The following is a 16459-nucleotide window of genomic DNA, read 5'->3' on the forward strand; positions in this document are numbered from 1 at the left end:
GTAGATGCTGGCTCTGAACTCTTGTTATCTTGCTTTTGAAAGCCTCCCACATGCTCGTTGTCCCTTTACCTGTGAACAGCTTTCCTCCTGTCAAAACCAGTCTACTACCATCAAAATTGGCCTTGCCCCAATTTAGAACTTCAACTTGTGTGCCAGACCTATTCTTTTCCATATTTTAAAATTAACAATTATAGCTCCCCTGGTTCCAAAGTCCCTCAACCTGTGAATGAATTAAAAAAAACTCTTCCCTCACCTGAGGCATGGTGGCCTTCAGATTCGAATCACTACCAGCCATCTCTCTCTAAAGGTTTCATTTTAATGAGAATGAATATGCTCAGAATGAGCTCGTCATGAAAACAAAAATACACAACACAAAGATTAGCCAGTACGTTTATTTACAGTCTTTAAAACCAATTAATATATATTCTTATTTAAACAAAAGGATTGTGTTCCTTGACGATTGAGTATATTTTTACACATAGTGCATACAGATCTGCAGAAAGGCAATGTACACACCTCAAATAGTAAATCTAGAGAGGAACAAAAACATTTCCCTCATGATGTTCCATCTGTATATGCACCATCTGCTATTAAAAATAAGTATTCTAGGGCACTAGAATAGCAATTATACTTGTACTTTTAATATGATAGTTATTCTAGTGAATGTCTAAGTATTGAATGGCAGTACTTACACCTGTTCACAGGCTTCATTAGGGTGCCCTGTGACTGAATTACTGCCAGCGATAACCATCTAACAGAGCTGAAATAAAAGACTATAATTTGGCGTGAATCTGAATTTGTTACATTATGTAAATAATCTCACATTTATTTTTGCCAGTAATTTAATATTAGGTTTGCCGATTTTGCAAAAGAAATAGCATTTACCTGCAAAATGGATGTCGAAAGTGTTTGATTGATTTATGAAAATGAGCTTATAGAAATCATCGTGTGAACATGTTTTGTGATTCCAGCCCCCAGTGGTGTTGATTTGTGCAGTGAATGCTACGGATAGGCCTCCAGTGTTCTTTAGTATTTCACCCCAATGTCTTGTACAATCTGAGAATGTGATACTTGTAGGCTAATTAACCACCAAGGCATCACAACTGGCCCAATTTGTCCTCAATCAACAAAGATATCTCAGCACACCCCACCGGAAAACAGGTCGGAGAAATAATAGATTCCAGTGAGGAAAAGGGATTGTGTCAAATTTTCTTATTCAAGCTCAGTAAATACTGACACTAAGCAGTGCTGTTATTGCCACTAAAACTGAGATTACTAACTCGGCAGTGACATGATATTGAAGCTGAGATGTACAGGCTACCCATATAAAATTAACTATGGGAGTGCTATCGTCAACATTGGTTTCCTGCAAAAGCTTGTAAATTCATAGGACACTGTTTAATAACACTGTTAGTCATTTCCAGTCTGCAGCTAATAGAATTAATATTGCCATTCATTGTAGGCTGTAAATTCATCAATAAATGCCAATGTAAAGTAGGATCCTTTATAGATTTTAATACTAAGACTATTCGACAACATGATTCAAATGTTGTTGCATTATTAAGCTGTATAAACCAGCTTAAAACATCTGACCTGTAAACAGAAAATGATGAAGCATTCCTGAGACTTGTTTATGGAAACATTGGCCAAATGTAAAAGTTGATTCTTTCGCCAAGAGGCGAAAATATAACAATTGCTAGAAACAAGTGGTATAAACAATGCTTTTGCTTTTCCTGATTGTCTGTTTTCAGTCTTGAGGAGGGAGTTCTCTCAGCACAGAATTCTGTCCACAGCAGTCAATGCTCCTGTTTGAATTGCTGATGCCAGTTTTCTGTGGGGCTGGAATTGTCCTGCGGGTTCTGCCATGGGAAGCTCCGGATTCAGTTTCAGGGAAAAACCTGAATTCTTGCTTTTGTTCAGACCACAATGAAATATAATATTGATCAAATGGTATTGAGCTGTGACTATTGCATATTTTTTCCTTAAATATCCATGCTGTAAAAGTTATTTAATGTTTAATAGCTTGTATTTTATACACAATGTGCTTATAACAGTTATCGCAGTAATATAGTGCATTTAATTACCAACATATTTCCTGCCTAATCCATACTCTCAATATTTGTATTAAATGCAACTTTTTAAGTTTTTTGTTATATAGACTTTGTTATATAAGTACGTTTACATTTTCAGTAATTTCTGTTTGATAACTTTAGCAAGCAACCAAGTTAGTTATATGCACCAAGACCCATATGCGATATAGATTTTAAAAGATACATTGTTGCTGATAATCCATACACTTTCTGCCCTTATCCTTCTACTTGATAAAGGTTGTGTCAAAAAAAGACACAATAGAGTCGTAGAGATGTACAGCACGGAAACAGACCCTTCGGTCCAACCTGTCCATGCCAACCAGATATCCCAACCCATTCTAGTCCCACCTTCCAGCACTCGGCCCATATCCCTCCAAACCCTTCCTATTCATATACAAAACAAGACTTGATGATATTCCTTTTATTTGCAGAGACTGGTTCCCGGCCTATGACTGCCTCATCTTGTAAATGTAAATATGCCACATTGCAAGCTTGACCTTTATAGTCTCCTTTGGAATGGTGCCATGGGATCTTTCACAAGAACGGAAAGAGCTGATGTGGCCTTGCTTTCTGTCACATCCAAAATGAGTTGTCTGGATTTCGAAAGCTGGGTTGGCAGTGCTTAGTGACCACTTTGTGACCCCAGTTTAAATGTTTGTGTTCTTGCTCATGAATGTAATTTGGACATCCCATGTGCCAACTCTCCCATTTACCACATAATTTTTCTTAGTGCAAGATTGTGGACTTCTAATATGGATCACTGACTTGTGCGAACTCAATGTAGCATCCTTACAGTAAGCAGCATTTTTAATATCCAATTACAAAATCTCCACAACATTTTAATGTGTCCATTTTCCTTATAGGAAACTCCAAATAGCATTTGGTACACCATTGTTCTAACAAAGACAATGTGACCATACTCATGATATGTATCATCATGTCATATTAAGTGGCACCTGTAATAGGATAAAATGTTACAGCGGTTCAAACTGCAGAGCTACACAACAATTACTGGAATACTTTATTGAGGTTGATTTTACATTTGGCATGAATGAAATCCTGCATAATGGGTTAGACCTGGTATTTCTTTTCTTGCTCAATCCCAAAGGGCAGGGGATTGGATATAGAGATCCAGACAGAGGCACAACTCCCAAAGTGAGATCCATAGAAGATCGACTCTCTACAAGTCTCAGCATTGGTGCCTCAAGAACCTCAGGCTTTCTTGGCAAGTTATTGCTGATGTCCATAGCCTCTTGAGGCAGGATCTGCTTCTCAGCAGACCGGTTGGGTATACAATGTTAATGGCTCTCACTGGAAGGTCATCGCAAACCTCGTTCTCTGACTTTCTCTGAAGAATAGCATATGCTTCTACACGATGATAAAATAGGGATTTAACAGCATGAGAAATGGATTATGAGGAGAGGAGGGAAAAATAATGTTTGTTGATGATGACCATCAAACATGATTGAGATAAGGGAGACTCTGTATTGGCTATTTGAATGGGGATGAGGGGAAGCATTCAAGGGAAGGGAATGAATGGATTACCAGGTCTGTTGATCTGGGGGGTGTTGCTTGTGAGATTACTGAGAAAATCGGGTTATGGGGCTTGGCACATGAAAGTGGTAGGCCACCCACTATATCCATCTCATAAGGCCTTGAAATTCTTTGCACACTGTATCCAGATTATAGGGAACACATTTGTTCCACTTACTTCCTGGCTACTTGCATCTATACCTATTAGCACGGAGAGGCTAGTCTGTTCTTCTTGCTAATGGACAACATCATCTCAGTCTCTCAGATTCTCAGCAGGACCCTCAAGTTAAGTGTTAGAGTCCTGGATGGACCAACCTTCCCAAATTTCTTTTATATTCCCATGGCTGCAGATGCCTCAGGAGTCTTTGTAAGGTTCAGCAATTCTTACTATATTTCTTTTAACAAATGCAGTGCTTTATCCCTTCCATCTTCCATCCCAGGGGCATACTGCTAATGCTCACAGCAAAGCAAATGGGTTCCCATCATATTAATATACTCCCATCATCCCATTCACCTCAAGTCAATTTCAGCTAATTTGGGTGGAATGGTGGCTCAGTGGTTAGCATTGCCCCTTCACAGCGCTAGGGACCTAGGTTCGATTTCAGTCTCGGGTGACTGTGTGGAATTTGTATTTTCTCCCGGGTCTGTGTGGGTTTCCTCTGGGTGTTCTGGTTTCCTCTCAGTCCAAAGATGTGCAGGTTAGGGTGGATTGGTCATGCTAAGTTACCCATAATGCCCAGGGATGTGCAGTCTAGATGGATTAGTCATGGGAAATGCAGGGTTATGGGGATTGGGTGAGGGGGCTGGGTTTGGGTGGGATGTTCTTCGGGTCAGTGCAGACTTGATGGGCCACATGGCCTCTTTTCACACTGTAGGGCTTCTATGATTCGATGAATTCCATTCATTCTCTATTCAGTCGAATTTCTGGTGCAGTGGTTTGTATCTCCAAACAACTGTTTAATTTGTATTAAACAATTCCAACTATGCTTCTGTATAAAATATAAACTTACTATAGTCTTACCAGACCATACGGCTGCTGTCTCATTACAGGAAGGCAACGGATGATGGTTTGACCCAAGGGTCACCATACCTCAGGTGAGGGGAAAGATTGAGAAGGAGAACCTCAGATGGTGTGGGAATTGAACACACGCTGCTGGCATCATTCTGCATTATAAACCAGCCATCCTGATATGCTCAAGGTACCATTGTGGAATAATTCTTGCCGTAGGCCTCATCTGGTATATAAATCTACACAGTAAATTGTAATAAAAACAAAGACTTGCATTCATGTAGCACCTATCACAACCTCAGAGGATTCCAAAAAACTCTACAGCCAATGACTTGGCTCTTAAAATTATGTCACTGTTGTGACGTAGGATATGTAGCAGCCAATTGGTGCACAGCAAGATCCCACAAATAACAAGATTATAATGACTCAATTATTGTTCTTATAGGCATGTTATGTCCCATTAATCATTTTAGATTTTTGTTAGAATATGGTATAACCATTTTGCTATTGACAATTCTTTAATAAGAATATCTTGTCATTTCCACTTCACAGGGAGACCTGAACATTCAAAATCAAGAGGATCCAAAGAAAAGAAATTAAATTGGAAGAAGATCAGATACGAGGATGTGATTTCATTGTTGTAATTTCAATGCAATTTTTTGTGAGAAGCTCCAAGATTATCCATAGATCATCTTCATGAATGACTCCGAGAAGTGGCTGCTCTGAAATTGCTCCCATGTATTTATTCTGTATTTAAATTCTGCTATAAAATCAACTCATTTTTTGTTAAAAATATTTCTGGGAATATAGCCTGAAGGTGTGCAGTGCCAAGGACTGTGAATCCCATCATTTTGAATTTCAAAAGAGTCTATACCAAAACCTAGACATCACATTTTATTAAGAAAAATCTGATTAATTGTTGATTAAATAAAATCAGTTTTCTCTGTTGTAAAAATATCTGTAACAAAAATGAACAATTAATGCATGCTCCCATCCAGTCCTATTTTATGAAGTGCTTTTACCTATTCAGTACTTTAAAAAAATACATTAAATAACTTGATTATCAAAACATTCCCTGTTGGAAACAACATCATGTATTCAGAGTTCAAGGTTTTCACGTAGTGATATCAATATAGACTCCTTGCCCTGGAGCTACAATCTGACTTGACCATCTGTTCCGCCTAATTCCTACCATTTGGCATCGATAATAGTGTATTGCCAAATCTCTTTAAAGTTCAGGAGTGACAGGTGGTTTTAAAGCGTACACAAGTACTTACTGTCCATGTGCTCAATGGTTTACTGACAAAGTCATGAGGGCAGAGAGGAGCTGTTTTTGGTGTAATTTGCTCGATGTTGTACCTTTCTGCTTGCTGCTTTTGACTTCTCTGTTTTGCTTGGTAACCTTTGAGAAGGTTGAGTACACGACACAAACCTGTCTCTTGTCTGGTTGGAGAATAGTATCGAGGCAGCATAGCTGGCTTAATTGAGGTTTCTATAGTGCTTCTTGATTGGGTGGAATGACTTTTACTATGTAGACATTTTTCTTTGTGGAGGGTTCGGAGTCTGAGCTTTGCTCAACAAATGGAGTAGCATACTCCGGCTCCTGGTTAGATAATGGTTCTGCATATTCATGGCTCTTCCCCGAGAAAGGAACATCATAGTGACTTACAACAAGTGGTATAGTGTAGCCATCGTCTATTGGAGGCTTGAAAGTAGATGAGGCTTTTTGGGCTGTTATCCCGACTTGAATAATGTCAGGCTCTGCATACTCTATTGGGAGAAAAGTACAAAAACAGTTTTGTGTTAAATAAACAAATATGTGATGGGTGGTGCCTTAATCTATGGCAATGAAGCAGTCAAGCAATTCTCAAAAGGAATGGTGTGATTGAAGGCTGTTGATAGTGGTGAGATGTGGGCTACTAAGGAACAGAAACCAGAAAAAGGGATTGTCTTTCTTTTTAATCACAAAGAGTTAGTGCTTCTATGATCACTACCACATCCTCCAACCCTCCTGGAACCATGTGCTCCTCTAATTCTCATCTTTTGTGCAACCACCATTTTAAATCTCTCGGTCACTATTGGCTGTGAGTCCTGTGGTTGGCACTTCACGTTGTCAAAGTCCCTCCCTATACATCTCTACCTTTTTTTTAAACCTTCTTTCAGGAAAGAAATAAGTTAAATTATGAGTTTGACTGTTTACATAAATTCCTGATGAAGAGCTTATGCTTGAAAAGTTGATCCTCCTGCTCCTCGGATGCTGACTGACCGGCTGTGCTTTTCCAGCACCACACTCTTCAACTATTTACATAAATTGGTTGCTAGTTTAGTTATTAGCACAACTGGGATTGTTTAACAAGTGCCATCACAGGATCACATCAGTTATGGACCAGACCAGAACCCCTCAATGTATTTTAAGAAGGTAGCCCATTCCCTAACGTTTTCTTATTTTAAAAGATAGATGTGAAATGCTATGCTCCAGATGCAATGCGACTGGTCAAACCACTTGATGTTAAACAAAACACAATTTATTTAAACACTGTAGTTAAAATACAAACAAAAGAAAGCAGAATTTAGAATAACTTAACCGACTAATAGATACAGTACCAATACTAATTAACTGTTCCAATATAATGACAGCTTGTTAACACACTCCTTGACAAAAAACTAAATTCAGACACACAGATTCCCACATGAAGTTCTCCAGTCCAGGAGGGAACAACATCAAGAGAAAATTCAGAGACAGTAGCAGCCAAGAGACTGAAGCTCACAATTCTTTTGAGGCCCCAAAGGCTTCTGCTAAAAACGAATGCTAAAAACTGAAAAAAAAATAACTAGAAAGCCTGGTCAGTGAGAGCCGGCCACAGTCCAGCTACTTCCATTGTTCCAACTTAAAAATAAAACTCAAGGTCTCACAAATTGTTCCATTTCTTAGCGACAGCTTTGTACCTTTGCCGTACACACCTCCCCCCACCAAAAATAAAAGGACAAAATAACCTATTAAAGTGACAGCACCATCACACATCTAACAGTTGATGTGCTGTTTTGAGGTTTGCAATAGTGAGACAGTTGAATATAGTCTGTACTATAGTCGAGAGTGTGTCGTTGGAAAAGCACAGCTGGTCAGGCAGCATCCGAGGAGCAGGAGAATCAATGTTTTGCCCGAAAAGTCAATTCTCCTGCTTCTCGGATGCTGCCTGACCGGCTGTGCTTTTCCAGCGACACACTCTTGACTCTGACCTCCAGCATCTGCAGTCCTCACTTTCTCTTCCATGGCCTGTACTATGTCTATTTCAGCCAACTGAAAGTACACACTGTTTGATTCAATCAGCTGATCACTGGGATATACCTGACATTGTGCTGGCTCTATTACACTTGTCATTTCAGAGTAAAGGAATATTAATACAATCAATAAGCTTGCTAGGTTGCTTAAAAATGACACGTTTTGACACAGTGGAGGGTTAAGAAATATTAAGGTGAAGTACATTGGCCCAGATATCCTGATGGCCCTATCACCATTTCTGTAACTTAAACTGGACTTGTAATCAGGACTATTCCAAATTCCCAATGCAGCTCATTCCAAGCATGCAGCCCAGGAAGCTGAAAATTCCAGGGGACTATTCCCCTTACTGAATGTAGGTTTGCTCGCTGAGCTGGAAGGTTTGAATGAACCTTCCAGCTCAGTGAGCACACCTACATCCAGAGCCTCAACTGGAGCTACAAATCTACTCAAAACTTGCTAATAGTCAGAGAATGCTATAGGTTCAATTAAGCTCAAAGTTACCTGGAAAAGTTGGAGGATTAAAAGTTGAGAGTGTGGTGCTGAAAAACTACAGATCAGGCAGCATCTGAGGAGCAGGAAGGGCTTATGCCTGAAACATCGATTCTCCTGCTCCTCGGATGCTGCCTGACTGGTTGCGCTTTTCCAGCTCCACACTCTCGACTCTGATCGCCAGCATCTGCAGTCCTCACTTTCTCTTTGGAGGATTAAAAGCCCACTCTAACTCCTGGATAACCATAAAACGGAGCACCTTACTCACCACCGATTCTGCAACTACAGCTCCCTCTTGATCAGAACTGACACCTCTACACTGGACCTGACCTCACTGGGTCCGACATCCACCCTCTGACTGATTCCCCCACCCTCATTCACAAACCTTACCACCCTCAATACGACCTGATCCTATTGGACCAGACACCCCTTCCCTTCAGCATCTCCTTCCCTGACATTCCACTCCACCCCAGCTCAGATCCTTGTGGACATTCCTGCCCCCTTCCAAACCAAACCTGCCTGACTCGACACCAACCCTGATTCAAACCTAAGCAGTCTACCTTACCCTAAACATTCACCCAATTACCTGGCCCTTCACCTACCTTACACACTTAACTTTCCTCAGTCAATGTCAAAGTGACCTTCAAACAATTTAACTCTTCAAACACAGCAGCAAGCGCTGTAATAAAAGGGACATGTCTTAGCATATAATGGGGCTCCTGAGCTGAGTGAATTTGTCCAATCAGAACATTCAGAACAAACCAAACCTTGAGCTTTCGCCAGAAAAATCACCGACAGGTTGGAGGGCAATCCTAAAGAGGACTATTGCCTGTTGACTCTGTTATCACAGAAAGCATAATTTCTGGATGATCATGTGTCACCTACATTATATGAGTCAAATTATAAGCCATTGAGGATTTTTTTACAATAGAAATTAATCAATGGGAATACACTGCATTTAAGGCAGAGCTGTACTTAGCTGCAAACCCACGTAAGACCACAAAGTCCAATGGAGATGGGTACGCTAATTAATAGCAAAAATTACACTTTGAGAAAAGGAACACTATGTGATGTAGTAGAGCAGAGGGATATGAAGGTTCGGGATCATATATCTTAAAAGTAGTTCCTCAAGTGAGCAAGACCATAAAAAAGGTAATGAGTACTTGGTTTAATGGAAAAATGTATAGATAAAAAAACTGAAATGTAACGCTGAATCTAATAATCTTAAAAAGACCACAGGTGGAATAATATGTACAGTTTGGGTATTTACATTATAGGAAGGATGTTGAGTCAATAGAGAGACCACATTCTAGATTCAGCAGGCCACATAAAAAAGGAGCAGGAGTAAGCCATTAGCCCTTCAAGCCTGTTCCGCCTGTGATGATGCTGTCACTTCATTAAAGGTAATTTTGTCCTGGGTTTTTTTGTGGAGGGGCTGTAAAGCCAGAGTCTAAGAGGCTAGGGAGCTAGGCTTTTAAAACAAACAGGCTTTTGCCCGAACCGTTGATTTTCCTGCTCCTCGGATGCTGCCTGACCTGCTGTGCTTTCCCAGCACCACTCTGATCTAAACTCTGGTTTCCAGCATCTGCAGTGCTCACTTTTGCCTTTTAAAACAAACAGTTAACAATGGACAGGGAGTGGCCAGTTCTCCCAGTTCAGGGGTTTCTTGTTGGTTTAGCTGTAGCAGTCACAAGATATGAGAGTATCAGAGGGGTTTGAGCTTCAGTAAGTGATCCCTAACTGACTTTGTCCAAGATCCCTCTAGGTGTTGTTCCCTCCTGCCTGTAAGATTCTGTGCTTTAATGTACCTTTTTACCAAGGGGTGTGTTTATGGGATGCTACTATATTGGAACAGTTAATTAGTTAAGTTACTGTATTGAATATTCGGTTAAGTTTTCCAATAGTTAAGTTATTCTAAATTCCACTTTCTTTTGTTCGTGTTTTGATTGCAATGTTTAAATTCATTCTGTCTTGCTTAAAGCAGAGTGGTTTGACCAATTGTATCACTCCTGGAACACCCACTTCACATCTGACTTTAAAAGAAGAAAAAAAATCAGGTCAAGACTACCTTCTTGAAATATTTTGAGCGGGTCTGGCCTGGTCCATACCACACCATTCAATATGGTCGTGTCTGATCATCCAATACCGTCACCTGTCCCTGCTTTGTCCCCATACCCTTTGAAACTTTTAGCCCTATGAACTATATCTAATGTTCAGAATATTCAATATTTTGCCATTGATCATTTTCTGCAGAAGAGAATTTCCACAGGTTCACCATTCTCTGGTGAAATGATTTCTCCTCATCTCAGTCCAGGCCAGGGCTACGTGCAAGGAGATGAGACTTTATATCTTGGACATTTTCCTTTGATTTTTCGTCATTTTCCTTTTTCTTTTGGCTCTGTTTCTTTGATTTGTTCTCTCTTTGTTAAAAAAATCTGGTTTTCTATGTTGTATTTTAAGATGCCACTGTAGAATGGCAACTTTGTACACTTTTTACTGTGCTCCTGTATTCCTATACTTGTGTACAGATGGCACTAAAACATGACTAATTCTAATTCTAAATGGTCTACCCTGTTTCCTTAGACTGTGTTCCCGGTTCTGAACTCCCTAGTCATTGGGAACATCCTATTTAGTCCTGTTAGAATTTAATAGATTTTTCTGAGATCCCTCCCCTCCCCCATCTACTAAATAGTTTCTCATGAATAATTACAACAGAAATAATTTATTGAATAACTGCATGTGCTTTTGTTTGGAGAGGAAATTAAGAGATGGTTTGACAGAACCGTTTACAAGTATAAAGGGATGAGATTGACATGGTTTGTTTTCAGTGATTAATGAATGTAAAATTAGGAGACGCAGATCCAATTAATTAAGACCTTCAAGCTAGAGGTGGAGAAACATAAAGAGGGACATTTGCAGCACTTTTCACAATCTCAGGGCATGCCACCAAATGATTTTTAAAGTTGCAATGTAGGAACTGCAGGAGCCAGTTTGCACATAGTAATCTTCCTGAAAGAACAATGTTCAGATAAGCAGATAATTTAGTTTAGTGATGTTGGAGGAGGATTAAATGCTGGCCACTTCACTAGATGAATTTCTGCTCTTAGATATAGCATTGTGGGATTCTTTATAACCACTTAAGATAGCAGCTAAGACCATAAGACTATAACAAATAGGAACAGGAGTAGACTGTTCAAGTCTCCTGCACCATTCCATAGGATCATGGCTGATCAAACATTTCTCATTGGTGAAAGTGAGGTCTGAAATGTTGGAGACCAGAGTCGAGACTGTGGTGCAGGAAAAGCAGAGCAGGTCAGGCAGTATCCGAGCAGCAGGAGAGTCCATTTTCTCCTGTCCGCTTTCCTACCCTTTCCCCTTAATCCTTGATTACCCTCCTGATCAACAATGTATTTATCTCGGCTTTTCTGTTGGGCATCTCTGCAACAAATATTTAGCACAGCATCAAAAACAGAAATTGCTGGAAAAGCTCAGCAGGCCTGACAGCATCTGTTTTTATTTTGGATTTCCAGCATCTGCAGTTCTTTCAGTTTTGATTTAGCACAACATCCTGCACTGCAGTACTCCTATATTCCTCAGCACTGCAGATTCAAAAGGTTGTAGTTTCAAGTCCCAGTTTAATGTGTACAGCTGAGCAACAGCTGATAGTGAGGCTCCACACTGCTCGAGTTTGGGATTGAAGCAGAAACCTTGTCTACATTAGAAAGATCAGTGATGGGCAGGCACAGGGGATTGGGACAACTGCTCATGTGGAGATGAAGCGTCGACTTGAACTGGTTGGGCTGAATGGCCTGTTTTTCTGGTGTAACTTCATTGTATAAAAAGGCACAAGCCTGAAGTCCATAGGAGTTAATTATTTCACTGTAGGCTGAAGGTACTTATAAACTGCTGGCCTTGGGTTGGATGAGACGGCAGGCACACTTAGAGTCATAGAGTTGTACAACATGGAAACAGACCCAACTCATCAATGCTGATCAGATATCCTAAATTAATCTAGTCCAATTGGCCCATATCCCTCCAAACCCTTGCCATTCATATACCCATCCAGATGCCTTTTAAATGTTGTAATTGTACCAGTCTTCACCACTTCCTCTGACAGCTCATTCCATACACTTACCACTCTCTGAAAAAGCTACCCCTTAGGTGCCTTTTAAATCTTTTCCTTCTCACCTTAAATCTCTGCCCTCTAGTTCTGGACTTCCCCACCCCAGGGAAAAGACCTTGTCTATTTACCTTATCCATGCCCCTCATGATTTTATAAACCTCTGTAAAGTCACCCCTCAGCCTCAGACGCTCCAGAGAAAACAGTGCCAGCGTATTCAGCCTCTCCCTATAGCTCAAACCCTTCAACTCTTGCTGATATCCTTGTAAAGCTTTTCTGAACCCTTTCAAATTTCAAGTTAAATGTACATTTTGGCAGGAGATTGTAAATTTCCAGTTCTAGTTTGAATTCACAGTCTTTCTGTATTTTTAATGTCATTTCGACACTTTAAAATGTTTTATGTGATGCATAACATACACATTAAGCTGTTACGTAGCAATAATAGAGTGATGATTTTAGGTTCATCTATGAAATAGCGAAGAAGCAGGAAAACAATGTTATTTTCAAAGAACAATGCCATTAGTCTAAATTGGTATTCTGTCAAAGTCTGACAGTTATTAGCCTGTTTTTCTGATTTGTTTCACTTGGAAAATACACTTTCCTACATTGCTTTATTTACATTTAGTTTGCCTACATTTCTTATCTATTACTTCCCACCTCTCACTACCTTAAATTCTTTGAGAGCCCACTATCTACCTTCTTTGTGAGGATACAGGTCCCACCCTCGTTCTGTCCTGAACAATTGGTCCAGCGCCTTTCTGTGCCAGAATGTGTGCTCCTACCTCACAGAAAGGAAGCCTTTCTTTCCATACCCTTTTAATCCAAGTGTTAATTCTCCTGATCTCTCGGCTCCTACACCAACTTACATATAGCGAGAGAAAGAATCTGCAGATTATTCCCCTGGTCTCTAATCCTGAGAGTATTACCCACTGGAGAGGTTTCGTAGAGTCATAGAGATGTAAAACATGGAAACAGACCCTTCAGTCTAATTCGTCCATGGCAACCAGATATCCCAACCTAATCTAGTTCCATTTGCCAGCACCTGGCCAATATCCCTCCAAACCCTTCCTATTCATATACCCATCCAGATGCCTTTTAAGAGTTGTAATTGTACCAGCCTCCACCACTTCCTCTGGCAGCTCATTCCATAAACGTGCCACCCACTGCGTGAAAAAGTTGCTCTTAAGTCTTTCCCCTCTCACCTGAAACCAATGCCCTCTAGTGCTGGACTCCCCCACCCCAGGGAAAATACCTTTCTATTCACGCTATCCATGCCCCTCATGATTTTATAAACCTCTGTAAGATCACCCCTCAGCCTCCAACAATCCAGGGAAAACTGCCCCAGCCTATTCAGCCATTGCCTGTTGCTCAAACCCTCCAACCTGGCAACATCCTTGTAAATCTTAAGGGGGTGCATATCAAGAAAGGAGAAACAGGCTGGTCCTCCTGAAAAAAAGACCTAATAAAAGCATTTTAAATTCTGTAAAGCATTGAATATGAAGATTATCTTCTCTCTTGTGGAGAGGAGTGTAACTAGAAACCATCGATATAGGATAGTCACCGAAGAAACCCAATAAGGAACTCAGAACTTTCTTCTTGGTACTTCTTACTGCAGATGATAATAGTGTAAATGTGTTTAAAAGAAGCTAGACGAGGGTATGAAGGAGAAGATAATAGAGGGTCCTGGTTGTGGATTGGGTTGAGGGAAGATGTAGACGAGGCTTGAATGAAGCATAAATATCAGCAAGGGCTGATTGGGCTAAATGGCCTGTTTCTGTGCCATACGTTCGATGTAGTTTTCTGAGGCCTTTCAGTCCCTCATGTATATACTGGCCCTGTAAGAGCCACTTCCACATTGCCTGCCATTTTTTCCCTTCTAAGTATCTATCCAATTCACTGTTCCAAATATAATATATACATATATAAATATTCTTAAAGGGCTTGACAGGGTAAATGCTAAGATGATGTTTCCCCTCATGGGAGGGTCTAGAGCCTGAGCCCACAGTCTCAAAATAAATTGGTGTCAATTTAAGACTGAGAGGAGGAGGAATTTTTTCTCTCAGAGGATTGTGTGTCTTTGGAACTCCTTGTCACAGAGAGCTGTGGGGGAAAAGTCCTTATGTATATTTAATGCTGAGATAGATAGATTCTTGATTGATAAGGGAATCAGGTGTCATGGGAAAAAGGATGTGAGGAATGTTGGATCAACCATGATCCTATTGAATGGGATGAATGGCCTACTCCTGTTCCGACTTCTTACCATTTTATATTCCTAAAAGCTATCGTTGAATCTGCTTTTACCTATAGGGTGTTCTTGATCATAATTTGCTCTTTTTTTAAAAAAGAAAAGCAGTCCTTATCTCTCTCTGGTTTTTCTGTTCCTCTGGGGACTATGGCAACTTCATTGTTTTTTAAAAATGGGATTGTGAACTAGTACGCTGAATTTGATCAGAGGTCTTTGTGTGTTTGCCTGTATTTTGCAACGTTTGTAACGTATTATTGGTCCGGGCTATGAAAGTTCAATAAATATTCAGGAGATAGAATCACCACAGAGAAGAACAATGAGAGTAATCATAGAATCCCTACAGTGTGGAAATAGGCCATTTGAATAAGCAAGTCCACGCCAACCCTCTGAAGAGTTACCCAACCAGATCCATCCACCTAACCTATTACTCTACATTTACCCCTGCCTAATGCACCTTAGTCTCACATCCCTGAACATGACTGGCAATTTAGCATGGCCCATTCACCTAACCTGCGCATGTTTGGATAGTGGGAGGAAACTGGAATACCCAGAGGAAACCCATGCAGACATGGGGGCTTCATGCAAACAGTCACCCAAGGCTGGGATCAAACCCAGGTCCGTGGCACTGTGAGGCAGCAATGTTCACCACTAAGCCACCTAATGGTTCATATTAAAGGGCTAAGGTATGAAGAATGGCTCTTCCATTTAAGGCAGATATGAGGCAGAATTTCTTCTCTCAGAAGATTATCAATCTTTGTAGTTCTCTATCTCAAAGAGTAGAGTCTGGGTCATTCAACAAATTCAAGACTGTTAAACACGTTTTTGATGTACAAGGGAGTTTAGAGTTACTGGGAGGGAAAGTGGAGTTAAGTCCACTTAAAGGATTAGCCATGACCTCCTTTTGAAGAATGCAATGGATCTTATAAACTTATCTTAATACAGTTGAATTAAATCAAAATATGCCTAAGGTTAAATTTAGATGTGCGCAGATTCATGTAATTGCCTATTTGAAGTGGCAGGTGGCGCTGCTGCCCTTATTTTGAAGGAAGTGCCCATAAAAAGATTTGAAATCGCATTGTTTAGTTATTACAGAAATAAGGTGAACAAAATTAAAATTTACAGTAGCTATGCTCTCTGTCAACTGAATTCAGAAAATCAATGCAAAGTGGCCACATTTTAAAATAATATCAAACCAAGAAACGTTGTGGAACTGGAGGCAGCTCAGAAATGACAGTTTGTTGGATAACATTTTGACCAAATGTACCCATTTCGCAGTGATAATCCCCTTATTAGATACTATACTGCTGGAAGAGTCCTTGATTCATGAAACATGCCCTCAGATATCTATTAATAAGTAATATTGATCAATTAATAGATGATCCACGTTCATTTGAGTGGAAATTGATTGGTCTTCTGAAATGTCAATCTTTGTCAAACCTAAGATTTTCGAGGCTAATCAGAGTTTGTTATTTATTTGTCAACTGATGTCCTCTTGGGATTCGCTGCCTATATTCAAGGTTGTGGGGAAAAGGCCAGAAAGTGGAGTTAAGGCTACTTAAAAGATCAGCAATGACTTTCTTCAAAAGAATACTACAAGGTCTTCTATGAACATCTGAAGGAACATCACCTTTAACAATGCCAGGGAGAGTTACTGAACAAAGAGACCTAGGGATGCAGATACATAGTTCCTTAA

At 40.1% G+C, this 16459-nt stretch overlaps 1 protein-coding gene across 3 annotated transcripts in view; it reads right to left on the minus strand.

Moving 5' to 3' along the window:
* Positions 1 to 378: 378 nt before the first annotated feature.
* The window catches only part of LOC122563492 (discoidin, CUB and LCCL domain-containing protein 1), a 142709-nt gene continuing 126628 nt past the window's right edge, over positions 379 to 16459 (minus strand). For all 3 annotated transcript variants that reach the window (XM_087976707.1, XM_043717282.2, XM_087976708.1), the window contains one exon: positions 379 to 6402. In XM_087976707.1, the coding sequence (XP_087832833.1) occupies positions 6125 to 6402 (278 nt within the window). In that variant the 3' untranslated portion in view covers positions 379 to 6124. The remainder of the gene's footprint in view (positions 6403 to 16459) is intronic.

The sequence above is a fragment of the Chiloscyllium plagiosum genome, unplaced genomic scaffold (genome assembly GCF_037043375.1).
Source record: "Chiloscyllium plagiosum isolate Xiang-an unplaced genomic scaffold, Cpla_swu_hap1 HiC_scaffold_30, whole genome shotgun sequence".
In the NCBI taxonomy this organism is placed as follows: domain Eukaryota; kingdom Metazoa; phylum Chordata; class Chondrichthyes; order Orectolobiformes; family Hemiscylliidae; genus Chiloscyllium; species Chiloscyllium plagiosum.